This window comes from Suricata suricatta, chromosome 13 (assembly GCF_006229205.1).
Source record: "Suricata suricatta isolate VVHF042 chromosome 13, meerkat_22Aug2017_6uvM2_HiC, whole genome shotgun sequence".
Taxonomy (NCBI): domain Eukaryota; kingdom Metazoa; phylum Chordata; class Mammalia; order Carnivora; family Herpestidae; genus Suricata; species Suricata suricatta.
Window position 1 is genome coordinate 13119431 of NC_043712.1, and position 26102 is coordinate 13145532.

A 26102-nucleotide genomic window follows, 5' to 3' on the forward strand; every position below is an offset into this window, starting at 1 on the left:
ACGAGCCGGGACGTGGCATTCCCCGTCCCGCAGGCCGCGTCTGCCCGGAGTACAAAAGGCGGCACCTCGCAGCCTCGCCGGCATCTTGGACTGGCTCCGGCGTCCTTGTGGTTGTGGGTAGACCGTGCACTAGGGCTGGGGAAGGGGTCTCAGGCTGGCGAGGTTCCGGTTGCGGCGAGGCCCTGGAAGGCCCCCGACCTCCCCCGAGGCCTCGGGCTTAGGTAGCGAGCATCGAGAAGCAGCGGAGAAGACAAAAAAGTTTTGGCATTTCGAGAATTGAAGGAAAGAGGGCGAAGCAAGCGTTTGTTTTGGTGGTTGGCACCTTACTGGGCGCCGGGCGCAGCTGAGGCGGCTTCGCCCAGGGTTGTCTTCGAGGAGCCCTCGGTGAGAAGTTATCTTCCTTGTACAAGCGAGGAAACTGAGGCTTGAAGTTCTGCTGGGACTGGTCCCGGCCGGCCTCTCCCCGGGGTTTCTCTGCTACACTCGCGCCAGGCTGGGGTCACAGGCATGGCCACAGGAACCGTGCCCACAGCCTAAGTCCCCCTTCCCTACGTTTGCGCTGGGCGACACCGAGGACCCCTTTGTAACTCAGAGCCCGTGCTGTCGCCGTCTCCGCTGCCCGGCCTTGATCTCGCAGCTCCAGAGGGGCGCTGGCAAGGTGTTCAGCTTCTGTTTGAAGAAGAGACGGGGGTTCCCAGAGGGCTAGGGCTTTCCCCATGGTCGCACCCGAGTGTCAGAGCTCACCCGAGCCCTTGCCGAGTTGACTGCTCATTTTGTTACTGTCACAACCGCCTTTTATTTGTCTGTGGTTACTGGAGGCAGACTCGACCTTGCAGTAATCCGGCTCCCACTCCTCCTTCCCCCAACACTTTTCCTGTATTTTTTTTTTTTTCTCACAGTTCTGCTTAGGCCCTTTTATTTGTTCGTGCCTTGGGGCAAGTCGTGGTCAAGAGTTTTGGAGGGTTCCTAGCTAATACTGCCGCTTTCCGGTTGAGTGACCTTAAGGAATTGACTGAGCCTCTCAGCGTCCGTGCCCTTATCTATACTGGGGATGATTGTACCTACAGTTTAGAGTTGTTTCCAGTGTTAAATGGGATTAAAAACCCTTACTTAGCACCTTGCTTGGCATCTAGTAAGCCCCCCATTGCCTGTAACAGTGCCAGGCGTGTAGTGGTGGTTTAGTATTTGTTGATTGAATGAAATCAGAGAGGTGTCCAGTTAGACCTGGGCCTGAATCTTCCTTTCCCCTTTGGTAGTGTGGGACTGTGGGTGTATCACCTCTCTTAGTGGGTTTCCTTACCTGTAAAGTGAATTTTTAGGGTTAGAGGTAGCTTATAAAGTAGCTGGCATGTATTAGGCACTCAGTAAGTGGCCGTTATTGTCAAGATTGGTAAGATCCCTTCAGAGTCTAATAACCTAAAAAAATTCCTTGAAATTAAAGCTACCTTTTAAAAAGTCTCTGCTTTTTGTGTTTCATGTTGAAACTTTATTGTTGTGGCATACTTGAACTGTGCGACAGAATTTGGAATGTTCTTGAAATTAATCTTTATCAGTATTACATATTTTTGCATAATCTTAGTAAGATTTTGTACTATTAGGGGAAACTTGGTTAAGGCAAATATATTAAAACTAGGGCAACTGAGAGATTTTTTATTTTTTTTTAAGCTTGAAACATTTTTGTGTGGTTAAAAATGTCAGGCATGGTTGGAGACAGCAGTGTGCAAATAGAGGTACCAAGGAGACTGTACTTTTTTAAAAACTTTGTTCTAGATAGCTTTAAACATCACAACATAGAGTGATAACTGAGCCTCCTTATACCCGTCAGCCAGTGTTGACCGTGCTCACTCTTGTTCGTCCACATACACCTATACCCTCTCCACCAAATTATTTCGAAGCAGATTTCAGCCATCATATTTCATCAGTAATTTGCTGTTACTAAACCTTTTAACTCTAGTACCAAGTACGGGGTTTTAGTGTTTTGTCCTTTTGAGTGTTTTCATTCTATGAAAAGAGGTGCCGCATTGGAGTGCTGCTTGTTCAATAGCCTACCATCATAATTAACTGGAAAAGTTTGTCTTTTTCTTGATGCAGTAAAGGATCTAGTTCCTAATTTATATTAATTTATATACAAGTATGACATTCATTATCTTGTCAAAAGTGAGTTTTTTTAAGTGCATGTTAGAAATGGGTGAGATATTTGCAGAGGTTGCATTACTGTTGAGGAAAGGAAATTGACCACTCACATTGGTTAGATTAGATTATTAGATTAACTGCCCAAGTATTGGGTCCACTTGTCTGACAAATCACGTAGCATTCCACGTTGTGAACAAATCAGACTGCTTCTGTTCTTAAGTTTCATGAAGGCAGGAACAGTGATTTTTGTGTTCATTACTATGTTGTCCGAGCCTAGCCCCAAGGCTTTGTGCTTAGTAGATGCTCAACAAATATTTTTGTATTGGAATCACAAAAGCAGTCTATCTTGGCTCTGGTGTTTTAAACAAAATGTCTTACATGTAAAAAGCCCCCCAAAAAACAAGCCTAACTAATTTTAACAATGAGGATCAGAATTTAAATCACCTGGAGGTTTTTGTGGGTTGTTTTTGTCCTGTGTTGTCTTGAATAAGTTATGTAAAAATTATACGGTAACATGTTCTAAGGAGTAGAATAAAATAGCAGTTGTGAAAGGATTAGTCAGACACAGTGCGTAAGTTAACACAGTAAAAAAAACCAACAACCAAGCTATTTTAAAAAATACCGGAAAAATTACAATCGATTATTGGAGGGAGTATTTTTTGTTTTTTGAGGATGATCATATGATTGACCTCATATGATGTTCCTCATATTATTGTAAATGTGGAAATAATGTTGGAAGTGTTATGGGAATTTTTTTGGTTCTGTTCTTTAATTTATTTTGTATTATAATTATTAAAATGCCTTACAATATTTCATAGCTTTTAATTTTGTCTATTTTGAATACTTTAGAATATTACTAGTGAATATAGTACATGCTCATACTGTTAGTGCAGGGATATATAAAGGAAGTTAATAATTTCTTCTACCTATCCTTTTTTTGCTCTAAATCCATGTATTCGTTTTTTACAATTTGGTGTATATCCTTTCATATTACCTGTATACAGGATTGAGAGTGTGTGTGTGTGTGTGTGTGTGTGTGTGTGTATGTGTGTGTGTGTTTAAAAACGGTATATGCTGTTGCATAAAATTCTGCCAGCTTTTATTCACTTGAAATCATGGATATGTTTTCAGGTTAATAATACTGTATCTATAGGCTACTTCTTGGTCAAAGGGTGATTTGGATTATCTTTAAGATTTTAAAATCTATTGATTACTTCCCCCAAAATGTGGTAATTCATACTCCCATAAGCTGAGTGTATGAAAGCACCTAACCTTCACATCTGTCTGCATATTTCAAATCCAGACATTTATATGTCTGTATCATTTTATTTGGAGAGATGTCTGATTAACTATATGGAGACCATGCAATTTTATTTTGGGGAAACAATGGTTAGTGTGTAGTGTGCACTTAGTAACCACTTAGATCTCTGTATTGACGTGGAAGTAGATCCATGATTTTAAGGGAAAAACATGCTGCATAGTGTTCTACAGTAGCATACCCCATTTTTAAGTATATTCCTTATCTTAATGGTGATATATTTCTCATGTTCAAGAGATGATGTTAATCTAGAAAAATCTTTTGTTAAAGCAATATTAAGCACAGTTAATATTTAAAAGGGACCAAACAACAATCATCAGTGTTTAATGTGCATTTAGTAATCCTTTCTCTTGACAGCCAGGAAGCTCAGCGCTAAATTTTACATGAGTTGATAGTAAAACTATGATCGCAAATATTTATTGTAATTATCCTCCATTTTTCTTTTGATTTTTTTTTTTTTTTGGTTTTATTTTTTCAGTCTACATAGCTACCTTAGAGAAAATCGTGTTCTTTGGAATGAGGCCTGAGTTCCAGTTTCAGCTCTGCCATTTTACTAACTTTGTAACACTAGCCAAATCAGTGAATTTCTCCAAACCTCATTTTTTTCCATTTTTACATAGACCTGATAATGATAGTGACTCTGCGGAGTTGTGAGAATTAAGAAAGAATTATATAAGACAGAGTAGGGAAACACAGTCCTGATCATCCCATGGTTTACTCCCAGCAAATGTTAACTTCAGAAACTTTTTTGTAAGTAGATATAATTTGAATTAGTGTTATTATCCATATCTACAAATCCTGATTACAGTGCATCCTCTAAATACAATTTTTTAAATACCACTTAAGAGTATTAAATTAGAACCAAGTGAGTGAACTGAAAAAGTATGTGTTCCTAAGTATCACAAAAGGGTTTCTTGGTGCATCTCCTAACTGTGGAGGAGTTGGGATGGTGTCATGGTTAAGAGGGGGTTCTCCGCAGCCAAAACAGTCTCAGGTTCAGTGTAGACTGGGCCGCTTAGCTGTGTGACCTGGACACGTTACTTACCTATTGAGTCTTGATCTATAAAATGAGGATTACAGATATTTTATAAGAGTGTGGTAGTAAGGATTAATTGAGATTGCATGTAAAGTGTTTAGAACGTTGCCTGGCATATATTAAGTGCCTAATAAATGGTACTCTAACAGTTACATTTGTTAGTAGTTTGCAAGTTGTTCACCTGTACTTAATGATGCTTGTTGTCTCAATATAATACTCTTTTTTTAAAATGTTTATTTTAGAGAGTCCAAGCAAGGGCCGAGCAGAGAGAGAGGGGGACAGAGGATCCAAAGCAGGCTCTGTTCTGAAAGCAGAGAGCCCGATGCCGATCTAGAACTCATAAACCATGAGATCATGACCTGATCAGACACTTAACTGACTAAACCACTCAGGTGCTCCTGAATGTAGTACTCTTAAGGAAATCAAAGGCATCTAAGGAGACCTTATCTTCATGTGAACTTTATTCACATGCTTTTGTAACACATGGTAAAAAGTGCATTTAATCACACCAGTGCTGTGCACAAATTACAGAGTTCTTGCAAGGTTTTTAATTAGTAGAGATTATAATATTGAATGAACTCATGTTCTCAGAGTATTTGAACTGGACCAACAGTTTTTGACTTTTGAGTAAAGCAAAAGCATCCTTAAGTAATAAGGGGAAAACTTTTCCCCTTCCAAAGCTTGTTGAAGAGTACATTCTTCACCTTAACAGTGGTATGCTTCATTCAATGTGCAAGAAATGATGTTGAAAATGTTTTTAAAATCATATTAAGCGTGGCTAATATTTAAGAGGGACCACTTGGGGTGCCTGGGTGGCTCAGTCGGTGAAGCCTCCGACTTTGGCTCAGGTCAGATCTCACGTTCGTGGGTTCGAGCCCCGCGTCAGGCTCTGTGCTGACAGCTAGCTCAGAGCCTGGAGCCTGCTTCCGGTTCTGTGTCGCCTTCTCTCTCTGCCCCTTCCCCTCTCATGCTCTGTCTCTCTCTATCAAAAATAAATAAAACATTAAAAAAAATAAAAAATAAAAGGGACCACTTGAATATATTTCTACTGTAAATACATAATTTTGAGTGAATGTTATCCATAACATTATGTTTAAACCTACGTAGTATCTTAGCATATAAGAAGAAAGGGAGGACCTGTTATGTTCGTGGCTACAATGCTAGATTTTTTCTGCCTTTATTGTCTACTGAAATTACTAAGTTTGAGTATCTTTTATTGTAACTCTGCTTTTTGGGTTCACTTTTAAGAAACTTGAACCAGAAAATTGTGTGGTGAGGTAAAGACAGGGTACTGGTATTCACTCTGAAATAATGATCATTCTCTTTTATTTGGGAATAGCTTATATTAATTAATGCTTTGAATATTTGTAAAAATGCTTTAAAAATTGGTCATCTTTATAGGTAATTAATGCTTGTGTGATAGCTAGCAGTCACACAAATTAATACAACTAGAATTGGTTTATAATGTCATGATTAGCCTTTAGAACATTTCAGAAAGATGTTAGGATTGTTAGAGGCCTTGGTTTTAACATATAATGGAAGGAGGCAAAGTATATATATATATAGCTACAGCTTTCTGAAAGAAGAGGGAAAGGAAATCGGAAAATCAGAAGGGGAGGAGCATGAAAGTAACTCCAAGGGGACTAAATGAATTCTTGTCCCCAAGTTTGGAAAAAGAGGAGCTTAAGAAGGGAGTTAAAAGTTAATCACGGGGTTCTGGGAAGAATGCAGGTGAAGAAGTTAATAACCTTTAAATATTATTTTTATTGTGAAAGATTATTTTCTTCCTTGTGTTTGGGCATCTAGCGAACAAGCAACACCAACTTTAGCTTCAGGACCAACCAAGTTCATTCTGAAAAATTTTTGAGTCCCCAGTGTCTGGAAAAGAAACAAATTATTATGTTCAGAATCAGTTAATCTAACTAGAAAAACTCCCTTCCCGTACAAACTGGTTAAGGGAGTTTTCAGTGATGTTGAAGAATGATTCTAAAAATGCCACAGCACATCAGGCTGGGATGGGCAGCAAGGCATCCACTTTTGTTAAATGTAATCCTCACAGCTAAGTGAGAAGACTGTACTGTGTCGTGATTGTCTAATACTTTCCTATAATTAATTTTCTTCTCTTCCCTGATAGCAATAATATACTTATTTTAAATACATGCTTTTCTACATGTTAAACTTTATAATATAGTAATTTTGTTAGTTTTAGTAACTGAATTTCTGCAAACATCACATGTCTGGCTTATATAATGTGACATTTGGCCATGACAGTAAAATCAGATTAAAAAATACTGGAAATCAAATTTTTAAAAACGGGGTCAAATGTTTGTAAGTGTGTGTATGTATGATTTTTTTCTTTTCTTTAAGGTGAAAACTGGTTTGAGAATAAATGTTACAGGAAATTATTACCAGTATTAGAATTTACTTCTTGTGTCTAGCACCTAGCACAATGTCTGACACATTCAAGGCATTCATTTGAATAAATTGGAGAAGTTTTTTAAAAGTTATTAAAAGTAGAAAGAAATGAGAATTATTTAGTTTAAGTCTATCTGGAGGTAAAGAATAGGCTGTGATATTTAGAAATATTTTCTAATATAGAGTGCCAGGGTTAAGTGTCCAACTTCTCAGGTGATGATCTCACAGTTCGTGGGTTCGAATCCTGCATTGTGCTCTGTGCTGACAGCTCAGAGCCTGGAGCTTGCTTCGGATTCTGCCTCTTTCTCTTTCTCTGCCCCTCCCCCACTTGCATTCTGTCTCTCTTTGTCTCTCAAAAATAAATAAATGTTAAAAAAAAAAAAGAAATGTTTTTTAGTATATAAACTTGCAAATTTTTATAACCATACTTGGAATTGTATGCCATTATTTCAGCTTCTAGAGTAGTATATAGTAGGCATTACTATATGTAACAAGATACATAGTTAATCTTCAAATTCTGTATTAGGTTGAGCCATATGAAATTGCAAATGACTTTAAAAAAATCTGTAAGAACAACAGTTGCATGTGGTTTTATCTAATTCTGGCAGTAATTTGGTTTGGAAATCATATGATTGGTCTTTCTTTGGAAGGTATGCTAACCATGATTTAAAGTAGTTTTAAAAAGGGTTATTTTGTGTTTATAAGACAGTGGTTACTTTTTATAACATTCTGTTGTAAAATCGAAGAGTCCTGAACAAGTTGGCCGTCAGTAATTCACTTGATCAGTTGACAAGAATAGGAACTTCAAAGGGGAGGGAGGACTATTCCTAAAAAATAAGACTTTTTAAAAGTTTTTTTTTTTTTTTGAGAGAGAGAGAGAGAGAGAGAGAGAGAAAAGAAAGAAAGAAAGAAAGAAAGAAAGAAAGAAAGAAAGAAAGAAAAGAAAGAAAAGAAAGAAAAGAAAAGAAAGAAAGAGAGAATATGAATGAGAATCCAGGCTTCCTGGTGAGCCTGAAGCAGGGTCTGTGAGATCTATCTCAGGACTGTGAGATCATGACCTGAGCTGAAATCAAGAGTCAGATGCTTAATGGACTGAGCCAACCAGGCACCCCTACAATGATGTTTAACCTAATTTTATAAAGATTTCCTTGTTTGAAATTTTCTTATTGGATGTTTCCTAAAGTGAAATATTGGGGTTGTTCTGTTATAATGGTTTTTTAATAATTCTATGGATAATATATGAGACTGTTAATGTTCATCCAAGGGAATTTGTGCGTTTGGTCAATTTGAAAAATGCAATATTACTTAGTGTAACCAACATTATGTTTATAATCATATGCTGTATTTTATATATCTTAAAAGGCTGGCAGCGATCAACTGTATTACTTACGTATACTTTCCTTCTGCAGTAACACACTTTTCTTTGTTTTCAGTGCCACCATGGCAACTGCACCATACAACTACTCTTACATCTTTAAATATATTATTATTGGTAAGTTTATTTAACTTACACTCTTGTTCTACAAAGAAAGTCCATATATAAAATATTTATATACTAATACTTAAGATATCACTCCAGAAAAAGTGAATGATTTTTTCACTGTAAAATTAAAGCTCCTTTAATAATATTTATTTTTGCAGTAATTTACTTTTTGCATTGTGGCTCTGGATACTTCTATAGTACAGTGGTGGGTACCTTTTGAACTGATATTGATTGTTCTTGAGGGCTACCCAAAGCTGTTAATCCTGGAAATGGGACAGATTTGCTAGGAGCACTGATCATTCCAAAAATATCATGAAAGCCCTCGGAGCTCCCTGGATCCCACAGATTGATAGAGAACACTGATTCAGTGTAATTGTGTAATGTACATAAAATTAATATTGGTAGTTTTTCCATTATGTTTCAGATTAAAACACAATGCTATTTACCCAAGTATAGTTGTAAGAGCTCAGTTGAAAGTATACATACTTTTCATATTAGATGCTTGTACTGATAGTCACATATTCATCATATGTGATTGTATTGTAATACTTTCTTTACCAAGGGTTAAATTGCTATAGAACAGTCAGAGATGACATCTGTTCTGTTGTGGTTTTCATATAGTGCATGTGCTTTTCTTTTGTGGAATTCTATAGGAAATACAAGGAATATGAGAAAAGATGAGATCTAGTCCATCAAACTTCTAAAACTTACTATTTCTCCTGGTTATAGTTGCCCTGTTTACTCCCAGAAGTCTTTGCTTCTCTGCATGGACTAAGGGAAAAAGCAATAAAAAACTTTGAAATGGCTCCAAGTAGAAAATGCTCTTACAGTAGTTTCTCTCTTAAAAAGCACTTCTCATCTGATGGTTATTAACTAACATAATTTATAACTTCAGTTCTATCATACTGAAGGTTAGAAATAGTCTGTTTGTACGCCACATTGAAAAGTGACCTGTAGGATCTTTCAAACTCTTAGTAGGGAACTATAACTTCAAATGTCTCAGAAATTTGTGATATGATATGGTAGGGAGTGTAACAATCATTGTATATAATTACAAGAGTATGAAATTGAGTATGTAATTGCCACTTGAAACTCTTTTTTAAAACAGGGGACATGGGAGTAGGAAAATCTTGCTTGCTTCATCAATTTACAGAAAAAAAATGTAAGTTCAATATATAAGGTAAAACATTAACAAATTCTTTATAGTCGCTTTCCTACTTTTTAAAAAATGCCATTTTCACTATATGCATTTAAATATAACATTTCCATATATATGCACTTTTTTCTTTAGAGCGTGAATTTTAATAGGTGTCTATACAGTGAAATACACCTATGTGTTCAGAGTGTTGGTTTTTATATACCATATATGATTTGAGTTTCTTTTGTTTTTTTCTTTTGATGGTAGGAAATTTTTTATTAAATATATATTACTGTGTCAAATTTAAATCTTTTCTTTGACTTCTCCAATTTAGAAATTATTAGAAATATGCTGCATGTATTATTTGTCAACTAAATAATAGTAGATTGGATATATTTAAATAAAATTCTGTATCCAGGACTGGTTGGTTAATATTTGAAGTACAACTCTGTCTTGGGTGGTAGAGGAAGAGACCATCTTATTTTATGTAACTGATAGGCTAAATGTAGTTGAAATTATTTCCATATAGTTGAAATTATTTTTATGGCTTGTTTTGTTTTGTTTTGTTTTTGTTTAATGTAACATTTTGTGAAAGCTCAGTAGTCTGTGTGTACTTATACCATAGAGTAGCAGGTTTAGATTTTTAGTGGCCTAATTATAAGGATAGGACTAAAAAACTTGTCCTACTGGATTAGACATACATAATCTGTCAATATATAATTGTAAGTATGTGTTAAATGCATTTTTCTTTGAGATATCGATAATATTTTCCAGGATAAAATTTTGACTGACAACTCTTAGAGTCATAAGACCATTGATTGGTTTGTTATATGTAAGGATTGTCAGAAGTCTAAATAGTATAATGTTGATAATATGAAAAACTTATTAAAGTCTTTATTTTTAATTTGCAGAGTCTTTTTGTCCAGGGGTTAGCAAACAGTAGCCTGTGGGCCAAATCCAGTCACTGCCTGTTTTTGTAAAGTTTTATTTTCGCAACTGTGCTCATTGTACTTACTGTCTCTGGCTGCTTTTTGTGCTTCAGGCAGCAGAGTTGAGTAGTTGTGACAGACCTTTTGGCCTGTGAAACTTAAAATATTTGTTATTTGGTCCTTTTTTAAAAAATTTATTTATGAGAGAGAAGGAGAGTACAAGTGGGGGAGGGGCAGAGAGAAAGAGAGAGTGAGAGAGAGCGAGAAAGCAAGCAAATCCCGAGCTGGCCCCACACTGCCAGCACAGAGCCCAGTACTGACTCAAACCCACGAAGCCCTGAGATAATGATCTGAGCTGAAACCAAGAGTCGGATGCTTAACCGACTCAGCCGCCCAGGCCCCCTGTTTGGTTCTTTGTAGAAGTTTGCTGACCCCTGTTTCAGTCCAGATTTCTTTGACTTCTTTATTAATTTTTGTCAGTGATAGCTTTAGTGCATTCATAGCCTACAAGCCTTAATAAGTCATTTGATTATCCAGTGGATTTTTTTTTTCCTACTGGTCTTAATCTGAAGCTTTCTGGAAGTTGGAATATTATATTATATTTCTTTTCCTCTCTAACAGTTATGGCTGATTGTCCTCACACAATTGGTGTTGAATTTGGTACAAGAATAATTGAAGTTAGTGGCCAAAAAATCAAACTGCAGATTTGGGATACCGCAGGACAGGAGAGGTTTAGGGCTGTTACACGGAGCTACTACAGAGGAGCCGCGGGAGCGCTTATGGTGTATGATATCACTAGGTAAGAGACTCCTAGTTTTTCAAACTTCATACTTGAACAGAGAAGTCTACTTTAGGCAGTATGATCTCCTTTTTTTACTGACTTACGCATTCTTTAGTTTGTGATTGTGTGTCTATAAATGAGCTTACTTGGGCTTTACGGTTTCTTCTCTGAATTGTTTAAGACGTGATGTAACATGTTGATTTCCTTTTCTGAAAGTGGATATGACTGAAGAAAAACTTTAGGAGATGCTGGTGGAGCTAATAGAAGAATACTATTCTGAAAAGCAGCATCAGTTCAATTATTTGAGGTGAAATTATATTTTATACCAAACTTTGTTCTTTTCACTTCAGTAGAAAGCAAGCAAGTCTTGAGTTACTCTGTTCAGTCTCTAGTGCTAAAGTTGACACTTTTTCAAAATAAGATCAAGAGAAGGAATTAAGTAGTTTTGCTGATCCAGCATGGTAGGTTATAAAAAGTTAGGCTTGCATCTGAAGGTGTTTGAGGTATTTAATTGTTCATTCACTTAAATTTTTTTTGTTCTAAAATGGATTGAAATGGTGTGCAATACCACGCACAGCAAGATTAAATTTATTTCAACTTGGCTGTTCTGGAAACTGAAAGCACTTGATACAGCATGACAGAACTGAACTGTAAATATTTGGGTGGAGAAAAACATGGAAAATTGTGCTACTTCACTAAACCATGCTAAGCTAGAAAATGAACTAGATCACCTTTCATATTAATGCAGAGTGCCAGTTTATTTATTTACCTTTTTTTAAAAAAAGATTGTTAGGTTTGTTTGTTTATTTAGAGAGCGTGTGAACAGGGGAGGGACAGAGAGGGAGAGAGAGAATCCTAAGCAACCTCCATACTGTCAGCTCGGAGCCCCACATGGGGCTTAATCTCCCCGAACTGTGAGATCATGACCTGAGCTGAAATCAAGAGATGGACACTTAACCAACGGAGCCCCCAGGCACCCCGGGTTTAAAGCAGTGTGACTTTTGCCCTATTTTTTTGAGAAGAGGTAGGGATGGGTGAGTGGGACCAAATGATAATTAGACTTTCAAGCATATTTCTTTTTGAGAAATGCTTTATACTGTTTGCTCTTGACGAGTCACAGTACAGCACACGTTAGTGTACCCTGAGAAGTTCTGCAGAAAAATTCTTTAACTTTGTTTGTTTGGTGTTTTCTAAGCTTATTTTATTGAGGAACACACTTTCAGGAATGTGGACTTAGAATGAAGGTAGTGGCTGATTATAATTACAGTGCTTGAAGTTCATTGAATTCTAGAGTTAGGTGAAATGAGTGAAATGGCTTTAATGCTTTTCTATATAGTCAGGAACTGGTAACATGATAAGTAAATAGTTTTGTGGGAAGAATATTAAAGAACCTGGCCGTCTCTACAAGACATTCTTATGAGGGATGCATTCTCGAAGACTTTGCATAATTAAAAACTCTATTCATTATTAACAAATTTAAATGTGGTGATATGTGCTTAGAGTGAATCAGTCTATAATGTCGTAGTTTGTTTTGTGGGTTTTTCCCTCCTCATTCCTACTGATAATATAGTTGACACAGAACATTGTGTAAGTTTAAGGTCTACAAAGTGATGATTTGATACATGTTTGCTTTTAAGCATACCTTTTAAGCATAGTAGATACTTTTTGGTAGAGTATGTGTCTGTTCAAGTCATCAAAAGTACTTCAGCGGGACACTGCCTAAAATGCCCATCAGCTAAGGAAGAGATAGACAACTCTGATATATGCTATACGGTGGAGGAGTCTGGAAAACATTTTGCTAAGTATGAGCAGCCAGACATAAAAGGCCACATGTATGATTCCATTTATATGAAATACTCAGAATAGGCCAGTTCAGAGAGACAGAAAGTGGATTGCCAGGGGATGGAGAGTGAATGCTGATGGGTACGGAGTTTCTTTTGGGAGTGATAAAAATGTAGAATTAGATACTCGTCATTGTTGCACGAGTTTGGGATGTATACTAAAAACCACTGCATCATATACTTTAAAAGGATGAGCTTTATGGTATGTTCATTATATCCCAATAAAAGTATTATTGAAAAAAAGTACTTCAGGCTTTACACAAGTGCTTTATTGGCATTTCATAGTAGCATTTATATTGCATCCATGATACTGATTTTCCTCCTTTTCCTATTAATCCTTGACATTTTGCAAACTTGAAAGTTCCTGCTTTAGTAATGTTTTTTATTCTTGGCATTAACTATAATTGTTTCATGATACTTTTCTAAATTGACAGCAGATCCTGTCATGGCAATTTTTTGGCTATATCTGTTGTTCGGTAGGTCATTTAACATCCATGCCAAAGCAGGGATATATTTGCACTTTTTTTTTTTAAGCACCATTACTGCTAATTAATGAATATTCAGATGCTGCTGTATTTATAGATTTGAAATTATAGTGAATTTTAAATTAATAATAAAATACCAAAACTATTAGAAGTTCTGGGTACATGTAAATAATGCAGTTTATGAGTTCTTGATACTTAAAAATGATGTGTAGTTTTCTCTGTTAACCAAAGTAGTGGCAGTTTGTAATGCATTCTTGCTGCCAGCTTTGACATTTAAAAATTTATCAAAATCAGTATAAATATTTTTATATTTGTGCTATTTAAATTTTTGTTCACAGAGTAGGCAAAATTTATGTAAAAGCAAATTATGCCAGTAGAACAAATACTGAGAAGTAAAGTGATATGGGTTGTGCTTTTTAAAGATATTTGACCATTAGAAAATTTTAAAACAGTGGGAAAATGTTACTTTTATTTGATTTAAAAAAATTTTTTTTTACAGTTAGATGGTGATTTGTGTGTAGCATGATTTAGCACAGTAAAAAGAGAATCTTAGGACTCCTTTTCAGTTCCCACTGGGAAAGGATTAAATGTTTGGAATATCCCAACTTTATATAGGTACTGACAGCTGGAGACAATGGAATATATTCACAAGGCTAAATTTGAAACACTTTGAGGACAGTATGTGAGTAAAGGGTTCAAGGCCTGGCTCTGAAATCATTTGTATCTTTGTGGGCTTCTGTTGAGTCACCTATTAAATGAGTAAGGTGGATTAATGTTCTGTGAATGTATATAAATTAGAAACCTTTTTTAAAAAGATTTTTCTAATGTTTATTTTAGAGAGAGAGAGTGTGTGAGTGAGTAGGGGAGGGACAGAGAGTGAGGGAGACAGAATCTAAAGCAGGCTCCAGGCTCTGAGCTGTCAGCACAGAACCTGATGCAGGGCTCGAACCCACAAACTGTGAGATCATGACCTGAGCTGAAGTTGGACACTTAACTGACTGAATCACCAGGCGCCCCAAAATCAGAAACATTTTCAGCCTTCAAAATTTTCTTATTTGATCCCTATGGTAGAGGCTGAGAAATATTAATATTATATTATATCTAACATTGTAACTTATTTACAATGTTACAGGCTCTCTTTGGGCCTGTTTGGCTAGTGCAAGTGAGCCTCTGAGTTTCTAAACTCCTGCCTGGAGAAAGTGGAGAGGTAAGGCCAGCTGGATCCCAGAGTGATTTAGCTGCTGGGTAAATAAGAGTAGAGAGTTAGAATCAACTTGCTCTGATATCCGAGGCCTTCAATTTCCAGTCAGATGCGTTAAGTGCCTTTTTAAAACCAGTTTTTATGCTGTCATATTCAGCTTTCTCTTTAAGGAAAGGTGAATTTTAAATCCATCTACAGTTTGACTGTCCTGGTTTCTAATTTGAAAAAAACAGATGCAGACATGTTTGCCACTGAACATACCATTTGTTAGACATTTTGGTGCTATGTCTCCATTTTCTGATTGACAGTTTGGATGATTTAAAAATAATCTTAGTTTTTACTTCAGATTGTAAATTCTGAGTTCAGAATAGTTTTCATTAGTTTTCTGTGTTGTTCCTTGCTTGCTTATTGGTCTGTTTTATGAATGTGCTTTTAAATACAAGTGATTTACTCCTGAAATATAGTTAGCAAAGTTGTTGGATTATTGTTTATGTATTTAAATATAATAGGTTAGGCTAGATTTTTGGAAAATATGTGTTTACATTCCACAGTTTTTGATAAAAGTGAATATTTTAAATATTTATTGAAGTTTCTTTTTAAAAAATTGAAATGGCAATTGTATGTGGTAGTCATACATGTAAACTTTAATTTTTGCAGAAGAAGTACATATAACCACTTAAGCAGCTGGTTGACAGATGCAAGGAATCTCACCAATCCAAATACTGTAAGTTGAATAACCTCTCTCATACAGAAAATTTAAGATCTATGCTAACCCTGAAAGGAAAGTCATTTGCTAATTTGTATTTGAGTACTAAGAATGTGAGAGTATTTTATTTTTAAATTAGTTGAAGAGAAGTTAACCTTTCTTTTTTTCAGTACTAATTACTCCAGGTTTTGCATTTATACTTGGTTTTTGTTCATGTTTGAGGTTTAAAAAAAAGTTATGAATGGAGTGGTGCTCTCCTGTCAGGTGGAGACTATGAAATCTGAAACAATCACTTTGAAAGGGATCTGCATTTGTTTCATAAAATGTTACCATTGGAGGAAACTGGGCAAAATATAAAGAATTTCTGTCTCTCCGCCCCCAAGGTTTATTTAAATTCAAATTAGTTAACATTTAGTGTAGTTTTCATCTCAGGTGTAGAATTCAACACCCACTGCTCATAACAAGTGCAGTGCCTGCCTTAGTGCCCGTCCCCCATCTAGCCCATCCCCACCCACCTCCCTCCATCAACCCTGTTTGTTTACTCTGTAGTTAAGTGTTGCTTAAGTATTTGCCTCTCTTTGTTTTTATCTTATTTTCTTGCCCTTCTCCTATGTTCATCTGTTTTATCTTTGTTTTCGGATCTCTGTTATTTCTTAACAAATGCTTGTGAATCTACAATTATTTCAGTAAAATTTCATTTAAAGAGTTTTGCATGCTTTAAAATATTAGTTTTTTTATTAGAAAATGTTTCTTTTTACAAAAAAAATCTCAGCTATACTTAAATATTAAAAAGTAAATTCAAAAAGGAATCATTATTGTGGCATATTTTCAAATTGCAAATTAAAAAAAATTTTTTTGAGAGAGAACATGAGCTGGGGGAGCTAAGAGAGAGAATCTTCACTGGGTGTGGAGCCAGACTTGGGGCTCCATCTCATGAACCTGGAATCATGGCCTGAGCTGAAGTCAAGAGTCAGATGCTTAACTGATGAGCCAGCCAGGCACTGTAAAAAATGTTTTTTCTTTTCAAAATGAAAATAAAAATTAGCTTCTTAGCTAGACTGAGAAGGTATTCATTGAGATTTTATTTAAAGGCCAACTACTAGGCTAGACTCTAGTATCCAAAGATAAATGTGTATCCTTGGCCCACAGAATGTTACGGTCTAGTAGGGAGATCGCTGTGCATATATGTTTAACTATGCTGAAAAGCAGAGTGAAATAGGAGAGCAACTGGTGTGTGCACTCCTGGAAGTGCTCAGGATAACTAGTGCTGTCTGGAGAATCCAGCTTTACAGAGAGAGTGGTGTTTCACTGCTGGGGCTGTACAGGTCGCTGAACAAGGCATTCCAGAAATAAGTGAGGAAGGGCCCTGAGCTGTGACGGACTGAGCTTCTTCAGAACACGGTCTGTGTCTCACTTAGCTTTGTACTCCACCATCTAGCAGAGGTTTGGTGAATAAGGCTGGCTTGCTTGCTTTCTTTTTTTAATCAGGGAACAGCAATTGATGGAATTGAAAGTTAATGTAATTTGCCTTTTATATCAGGGACTCTGCCTAGAATTTTCATGTCAATTATCATTTTAAACCCACTGTACGTATGCATACAAATCTATAGATAAATGTTCTTAGCAGCTTTATTTACAATAGCCCAAAACAGGAAACAACCTAGATGGCCATCTAGGTTAACCGATCTGGTACAGTCATACTATAAAACACTCCTCAGCTAAACAAAGGAATGAACTATTGATGCACACAGCAGTTTAGATGGATCTCAAGGGCATTATGCTGAGTGAAAAAAGTCAATCTAAAAATTACATTTTGTGTGATTGCATTTATAAAACATTCTCCAAAAGAATTGTAGAGAACAGGTTCATTGTTGTCAGGATGGTGAAGGGTATGAGTGGTAATGGGTTGACTATAAAAAGGGCGGCACAAGGAATTTCCTTTGTAGTGATGGAGCAGTTCTGGGTCCTGCCTGTGGTGACACAGCCCTGCACCTGCAGGAAAGTTGCATAGAGCTGCGCGCACACTCAGGAGCGGACAGCTGCCGAACTCGGGTGCGCCATGTCCGTTCCCTGGTTTTGAGCGTCTGTTAGGTGTGACTGTTGAGGGAGCTCGGCCAAGGGCCTGTAGAACCTCTACTTTTGTAAGCTTCTGTAATTCTATTGTTATTTCAAGGAAAATGTTAAAAAGAAACAAAAAAAACCCTTCTTTGTAGAGGGTTCTTAGAGGAGTATAATGACAAGTTACCGTGTCTTTCCTGTCTTATTTACACTTCTTCAAATTTTACCAGATCTTCAGAAGAAAGTGTTAATGGAGGAAAACCTTTACCTTTCAAGATTCTTCTGGTTGGTCTAAGAAATAAATTGACAGAATTAAAAAGTTTCTGGAGATCCAGTCAAGCCCTCTCCCTGGTACTGAGAGGGAAACACCCTTACAAATGGATATTTTTCTTGTAAATGTCTCTTAAAGTAAAGGGTAACTTCTGGTTTTTCAGAGCTTCACTTCTGTCTGCTGTTTCTTAAAGATAAATTAGCTTAAAATAACTAATATTCCAAAGAGGCCTATCTTGCGGTGGCAAAATTTGCTCCCCTCCAAAAGAAAATCCCTAAAAAAAAAATAAATAAATAAACCCCAAAAGAAAATCCCTTAAGGTCCAGCTCAAATGTTACATTTTCTGTAACGTTGCCTTCCATTTCTATATAAAAGTTACGTACATTCCCGTATTGTCGGTGGCGTCTTTTGTGCCTGTATCTTGTTAGCAGGCCACTCCCCTGTCTCCTTTCAGGATGGTAGGTAGGGAAGCACAGCTTGGAACTTCTTAAGGAATTGGGAGAGGAGACAGTGTTTCCATTCAGCAAACATTTATATTTTTTAAATTATCTTTTATTAAAAAAACAGTTTTACTGAGATATAATGAGCATAATGTACCCATTTAAGGTATGCAGTTCAAATTTTTTTTTATATTTATTTTGAGAGAGAGCACACATGCATATGTAGGCGCTCGAGCTGGGGAGGGGCGGGGAGAGAGGCTCCCAAGCAGGCGCTGTGCTCTTGGCGCGGAGCCTGACGCAGGGCTCCATCCCAAGCTGTAAGCGCCCTCATGACCTGAGGCAAAATCTGGAGTGGGAGGCTTAGCTGACTGAGCCCAGGCCCCCTGGGTGGTTTGTTTGTTTTTTTTAATAGAAATCTAGTTGACGTACAAAACATTTCTTGTTTGGAGTGCTTGTCTTATAATGGCCACTCTGACTTTATCAGCCTTGATTTTTTTAACTGGTTTCCTTTTTAAAGTGTTCTTATTCTTTAAAACTGACTCCATGTGAAAATCTTTCCCTCTTTAGTGGGCCCTTGCCCACACTGATTGAAAATGCTCACATTTGTTACACTGCTTAAGTGTTTTTGCTCAAGGTTTACATTCAGATCACAGTGGTTCTTCAGTTCATTGGACATCGTTTTTTTTTTTAAACGGGAGAGCCAGTGCTGCAGTGTCACATGGAAAAAAGTTAGTGGTGGAAATCATTTTTGGTTGAAACCACCCATTCCTGCCTGCATCTGGATTACCACATCTGTTTGGAAGGGAAAGGAGGGGGGGATCACCAATTAGTATGAAATAAGTTTATATATGGATAGAGACAGTTTATCCATAAATGTCACCCCGCCCCCCCAAAGCACCAGAAAGATCAAAGCTCTATTTCCCCAAGACTGCAAACTTTTTTCTTAGAACTTGTCAGAGCTGCCTTTAACTTTGGCCTAACTTCTCTTGTATAAATGATTCCAAAGTGGGTATAGGGAGGTGTGTGTGTGTTATTTTGCCTTGGATTTGAACTTGGCTGCATGTGTGTTCCTCCCCCCGCCCGCCCCCCGTCCCCTCTTCCTACCACCACTGTTCCCCACAGAACACAGACGTTTGTTATTAGTTGCTACAAACTTAGTCCTGCCTAGGGCTTGTGTAAGTAGGACAGTATTTGAAGGTCACAGTTTGAGTTTTCTGCCGGAGTTCTAATGTCTTCCTCCCACTGACTCACTGAGTGAACTTTGACAAATCCCTTTGCCTTATTTGAGTGTTAATTTCCTTACCTATAGCCTGAAGGAGTTGAACTAGTAGTTTAACTTTTTAAGGGTCCTAGAAACTTTCAGAAATCTGATGAAAACCATGAGCATTCTTTCCCAGGGAATGTCCTTGTTTACTGTATTCTGTGCTTAATTTCAGAGCACTCACAGATCCCTAGAGCTTGTCCACAGCCCCTTTAGTAATCTTAACTTAGATAAATCATAACCTTTGGCCTAGACCAGATGTGTTTTGTGGACTGTTCTGTTTTTGAATGGCTTGCAAGCTAAGAATGGCTCCCCAAACCTGAAGAATCCACTCTTTGCCCTTTATAGACAGTTTGTCAGCTCATGGCCTAGACAATCAGCTTCGAGATCTTTCCTATCTGTCTGCTGGATGAGATTGGTAGAACTTTGGTGCCCCTTTTAGTCCCTCGTGTTTTTTTCTGTCAAGGTTTTTACATTTCAGAATTTTCATGGTTGCCTTTAAATGGTTGCTTTTATTTTAAGATGTCTTTCTTTTGGTTACAAATTAGGTAATAATTCTCATAGGAAATAAGGCAGATTTGGAGGCCCAGAGAGATGTTACATATGAAGAAGCCAAACAGTTTGCTGAAGAAAATGGTGGGTTTCTTTTAAGAGTTTTAATGGCTTTTTTGGGTCACACACAGAATTTCTAGGGAAGGGTGGGATTTTGATACTGCAGATTGACTTTTTATTTTTAATGCCAACTGTATACATCTCTAGAATGAGGGAAATGTTTCTACTTGACACTCATGTTATTCATGTTGAGGGTAGTGCAAGTACTTAATGACAAATACAAAGATCCCCCATCTCAGCTAACGTACTGTTTCATAAAATACTGCGATAGGAGTACTGATAGCTGATGGGGAAACTTTTATTCAAGTGTTACTGAAGATAATGCCCTTGTGAGTTAATTTGAAATGTCTTAATCGTAAGTCTGAATTTTATTTTTAGGCTTATTGTTCCTTGAAGCAAGTGCAAAAACGTAAGTATGGCTAAAAATTAATCATTTTCAGTTATGTTCAGTTACATTCAGACTTCTCAGAGTAGAACCATACATACTGGAAATGTATTTTATTATATTTGCATATAATAATGCTTATGGCAGGAAGAATAGTAAGCAGGCATCCCTTTGCTTCCTGGTTCACATTTTAAAGTAATATTTTTTGTTACTTTACCTAAAAGATTGTACCTTGACTATTCCCATTGGTAATCCAGGTTAATAAATGAAGTTGTGTTAGCATTTCAAAAGTGTTTGACTTTCACAATTGAGGTTGAGTTTGGCATGTAGGACTCAAGCTTGGTTAATCTGTTCATTTAATACTGCTTGATTAAAAAACATGACCTATGGAAACAATGTCTAAGAATAATCAGAAGCATAATTTTCTAATTGTTACTCCATGTCCATTATTAAACCCCAGGACTCCCATCTCCATTTATTAAGTCAAATATCTCTTGTAGTGGTGAGAAACGAGCCCCTTTTTGTTCAGTTTCATCTGTGTGAACATGGCCAAACATGAATATATGACCATCACATGATAGAAACTGTGTAGTTGGTGCTTGGCTAATCAGACCATACAAATCCTGGAATCCTGGTCTGCATGATTTAGTTGTTTCTGTTTGGAATACCTTCTCATGGGTTCATTTTCATTATATATTAATATATAACATTTAGCAAAAGTGTATAATGTTTTATCTTTTGTGGAAAGCTGTGATTCTTGAATAAGGTTGTCAATTGCTTCTTAGGGGAGAGAATGTGGAAGATGCTTTCCTTGAAGCTGCGAAGAAAATCTATCAGAACATTCAGGACGGAAGCCTGGATCTGAATGCTGCCGAGTCCGGCGTCCAGCACAAGCCTTCAGCCCCGCAGGGAGGCCGGCTAACCAGTGAGCCCCAGCCCCAGAGGGAAGGCTGTGGCTGCTAGTGACCTCTTTGCCGTAGCTCCCATTTGACCTTTCACCTCTGTCTGTTGGAAGCAGTGCTTTTTACTGCCTCATTGTCTTCTGTACATCTTACTGGGTTTAATTAAAAAAAAAAAGAAAAAAGAAAAAACTCTGTTGTAAAAACAGTTTAACACAATACTAAACTGCTAAACAACTAGATGTAATCAGGTTATCAAAGGCAAGTAGAGTAATAAATCTCTCCTGCATGGTAAATCTAGACTTTTTTTCCCCCCTTGATTGTCCTCGTGATAGGTATGTCACCAGTACATGATTTAAACTGAGCACTGATGCTGGACTTCAATGATTTTATCCTTCCCTCTTTTTGGCGAGGCTTTGTCTTACCGTTTGGTTTAATTTGATGATATCGTAAGCCTTTCTCCCGTCTTTACCCGTTAAGTATGTCTGTTGTAACCAATAAGTTTATTGCTGTGAAATGACTTCTGATAGAGAATGGGCTCTGTAACTGCTTTTGTTTCTTCTTCGTTGGATAAATTTCCTGTTGTGTGGGTGGCATTTTCTCGTGGAGGTTTGCTTCTGTCTTGGCCTTGCACGGGGAAATACCCACTTCTCTTTTTCTCTTTTCTCTTGTGCTTAATTAATAGCTTTATCTTTTTTTTTTTACACCATTTTATCCTTTTCTCTTTAGCAGAAAGTAAATATGTATAAAATTTGAAGGAACCGAACTAACAATACATTCTGTGTATATTATTTTAATGAAGAAAATAAATTGATTACTGGCATTGGAACAGTATAAAATACCAGTTTGTACAGTATGACCTATATGTGACCATGTTACTCCCTTCCATTTCACACAAGGAGAAATAGACACAGCTGCAGCTCACAGGTGACACTGGCCCCGGCCTCTGGTGCTGGCAGTGTTGGGGACACGATGCTGGAGAGAGCCCCTAGCACGGGCGGATTAACACTAGCAGACTCCGTTCCGTCTCGGCGCCGTGGCTTACCTGCTGATTTTCTTAACTGTTCTTGTGCAATCGACAATGTGCTAACCTGCTTTTCTCTTTGTAAACGTTTTGCATTACAGGCTGCATTTCTTGCCTTACTGTATAGAAAAAGAAAAAAGGCTGGGTTTATTATTGCACATTTTAAGCTTTTATACCTTTATCTTCTTGGAATGGTGAGGTTGTGTACCGGACAGTCAGAACCGCAGGTCTGCTGTTAAGGGATTTTAAATTGTGCATTTTTAACACTACAGTGAAGTAATTTAAGATCTCCCTTGTGTTCTTAGTATAAGGGGCTTTTTTATGTCATGTTGGCATAACTTGTTTTGTAAAAGGGAAAGTGTTTCTAACGGTGTTTCAGTGTTTGTGAGGAAGTAAGTTACTACTTTGCACTGGGTGGTCTGGCCACTGAAAGAATACTGTGTTGCAAGGGAAACAGTCTCTCTGGACAATAGACTCCTGTTTTGCTAGGTTCTTTTACTTCCTCTGATTGATTTCTGCTTGAGTTTATGGTTCACACTGAGAACTGAAGTTACTTGGAGTAGAATAGGTAAACCTTAGTATATTATATCAAATCACTCAGCTCAACTGCTGTGTTTAAAATACACATTTTAAATCCCTCTTTACAGACACTAAAGTAAAAATAAACAATACGACTTTCTGGGTTGTAAACATGTGGTAGTACTGGAGTGTTGTATAGTCAATGTTAAATAAAAGCCAAAACTGGAATGTGCAGAAAATAGGATTGGGTTAATTTGTGGACTCATCTTTATTTTTGTCTTTGTTGAACTTTTTTAAAAATAAGATTCTCCTGGAGTAGATTGGTATGTTCTGTTAAAGACCGTCAGTGACCCATTTTGCTTACCCTGTTGCTTCACAAGGGACTTGCCCAGGGACCATGACCTGCTGGTGTGTGTATATATTTTCAGAAACAAGACAAACCAACCACCCATTGGGATATACGGTAGCAATCACAGTCTGAAGACTGCAGCTTGTTTAGGTGCAATGCCCTGACTCCCAAAGTTAGCTACAGTGGGTCTTATCGTTGTTGTGACAGGATTTATTCAGACTGCTGTACTCTTCATTTGATGTAACAAAATGCTATTAATCTAAATATTTGTAAATAAAGTACCTGTATCTAGATTAAATTAAAATGGTTTGCATTATTTTCTGAATTATAACAGGATTTCATATTTTCTTCAGGCCAACAGTTATCTGGCAGAAGTTGTCTGTGTTTATTGCAGAATTGTCCACACTTGTTTTATAGAGAGGAGTCTGTGTATATAGCATATGAATCCACGTCACTTAGTACTTGACCTACACTTTCATCCTTGTGTTTGGATCACACTTGCAACGTGTTGAGTGTTTTCAGTGTGAGATCAGCACCCTTGGTGCCTGAATAGTGTTGTCCCTTGACTGTACTTGGGGCCAAATCCTGTTATTTGCATGTGTAACTCCCTATAATAAACTTGGGTGCTCAAAAGTAGAAGAGCAAATGGTCATCTTGTAACACACATGTGCCAGACACTGGGCAAGTACACTTGGCGAGAGTGTGAAGTTCTTTTAATCTTTAATCCAGGAGCGCTTACTACTTGTGTGCTCACCCGCTCGTCTGAGTTACTTGTTAACCTAGGAGGAGGCCCTCGACGAGTCATTGGTGCTCAGTACTCTCTATGGGTTAGACGGTCCAGTACGACGTTCAAGTGTTTTTCAAGGATAATAAAGTGTTTGATGCAGTAACCTTGATTAAAAACACTTTTTTTGGTGGCGACGTTCACGTAACCCTAGAGGCAGGGGAGTTTCTGTGGAAAGCGGTCTTTTGGAACCATGTGTTTGGCTTCATACATTAATTACCTCACCTAGTTCCAGACTAGTTTAGGAACTTCTTCCAAGTGTGATCTTTTTATAGAGATGTGTGGTTCAACTCACTTCGTAAACAGAAGAACAGGGGAGTAGAGAGGGTTCGCGCGGCAGTTGAGAGAGAAGGGAGTTTACCGTATTCGGCACAGGCACAGAACGGGAACATGTGTCCCTGAAGGATTTCAATAAAATGGTGCAGAGGCCTGACTTTGAAGCATTTTGCGAAGACTCGTGAAAATGAAACAAGAATGTAATTACAAAAGACACCACCAAATCCATTTTTATTTTGGAAGTAGACGCCTTTTAGAACTTTCTGAGTGTTAATAAATTTCATTCCACTTTCATTGTCTTTATTGTGACTATATTTATCCCATATCTTTACTGGTCCAGGTCTGGCCAAACACCTTGGGCACGCAAACCTCCGTGAGTGGAGAGGGATTACTGCGCCGGGCTGTACTGTTCTGCTTCAGAAGCTGCGTTCGGGCCTAGAGAAGTCCTTGGCAGTATTTAGAACCTGATCCGTAACGTGTAGTTTCGTGCTTCACTTACCCACGAGAATGAGTCTGTTGCCACATAGTCTTCTGTGATGGTAGCTGCTGCTCTTGTTCTTACATCATGTACTTGTAGACCACGGAGTTGAGCCATTAATTATAGTCGTTAAAAAACCTTAAATGTCTGAACACAATTTGAATTTACCACTGGGTCAGATTCTACTAATTTTCCACCAAAGATTTCTGGTTGAGAAAAAACACGCGGAGCGTAGTTTGTAACAGCTCCGCAGGGCGCGTGCCCATCGGCAGGTACACGGCGCTCAGGCGAAAGGTGGGAAACCATCTGGAAGACGGCCGTCTTCTTGGGAGTAGAGGTAACAATTTGATGGCTTTACTGCATATCTATGAAATGTAAAGTCAGACAGACTATTTTATCTTTTATTTTCATATGAAAATAGATTTTAAGCAAAATCCAAAAATAAAATTTGACACTATAAATGAAGGGCTGGAGTACATTTTTTTTCTCTTTGTAGCTACAATTTGCCAGTTTATAGATTCAAATTTGCAATTACAATCAGCACTAGTTTTACAGCAACACATTTCAAAGATAAAAAGAAAACCCTCGGCCATCGAGGACCCTGCTTTAAACTGTATACAGCGATTCCCTTATGTCCACGTGACTTACACGCAGGCCCCGGCCCCGGCCACGCAGGGGGAACACGCTGCCGGGGAGGCGCGGCCTCCCAGGTCTCGGGCTCTGGATAACGGGAGGTAGCAGAGAAGGGATCTCCTCGGGTGGGTTTCCTCAGCTGGCTGACCGGCTCCCTCCCTGCAGGGCAACAAAAGGGACGGATTCTTGCAACGGCAACAAGTAGTGACAGGACGAAGTGACGGCACGGTGGCTAACCGGTAAAATGCGTATCTGAGCACCTCTTTGGAAAAATGTTTTGAGATGAATCACTATATAAAATTACCCAAGGGTAAAGGTAAAAGCTTACTTAAGACGGTACAGTAAGTTAGAACTGAAGATCTTCCAACTGAAAGTGGTAGTTAAAAGAACTGTGTGCTATGTGCCCTGTGGGCCGGAAGCCGGTGGTGCCCGGAAATTGTGACGGACCTCGGAGAATCTGGCAGGAGCTCTGGAAAGGGAGACGAATACACCGGGCTCGGAAGCCAGCCCCTAACTCCAGCCCAGTTCAGGCTTTCATCCCACACGCCTGGATGTAGGACTCCAGACGCCCCAATACTTCTAACAGTCTCCCCCCCCCCCCCCCCCCCCCCCCCCCCCCCCCCCCCCCCCCCCCCCCCCCCCCCCCC

General features: G+C 38.0%; 2 protein-coding genes across 2 annotated transcripts in view; one reads left to right on the plus strand and one right to left on the minus strand.

The window, feature by feature from the left end:
• Positions 1–23920, plus strand: part of RAB14 (RAB14, member RAS oncogene family) — a 24406-nt gene extending 486 nt beyond the window's left edge. The window contains exons 2-8 of the mRNA XM_029919791.1: positions 8336–8394; positions 9494–9547; positions 11074–11251; positions 15418–15484; positions 20045–20132; positions 20487–20517; positions 21279–23920. Of these exons, the coding sequence (XP_029775651.1) occupies positions 8343–8394; positions 9494–9547; positions 11074–11251; positions 15418–15484; positions 20045–20132; positions 20487–20517; positions 21279–21456 (648 nt within the window). The 5' untranslated portion in view covers positions 8336–8342 and the 3' untranslated portion in view covers positions 21457–23920. The remainder of the gene's footprint in view (positions 1–8335; positions 8395–9493; positions 9548–11073; positions 11252–15417; positions 15485–20044; positions 20133–20486; positions 20518–21278) is intronic.
• A 1301-nt stretch (positions 23921–25221) lies between these two features.
• Positions 25222–26102, minus strand: part of CNTRL (centriolin) — a 74601-nt gene continuing 73720 nt past the window's right edge. The window contains exons 42-43 of the mRNA XM_029919625.1: positions 25784–25924; positions 25222–25614 (exon numbers count right to left, since the gene is read on the minus strand). Of these exons, the coding sequence (XP_029775485.1) occupies positions 25802–25924 (123 nt within the window). The 3' untranslated portion in view covers positions 25222–25614; positions 25784–25801. The remainder of the gene's footprint in view (positions 25615–25783; positions 25925–26102) is intronic.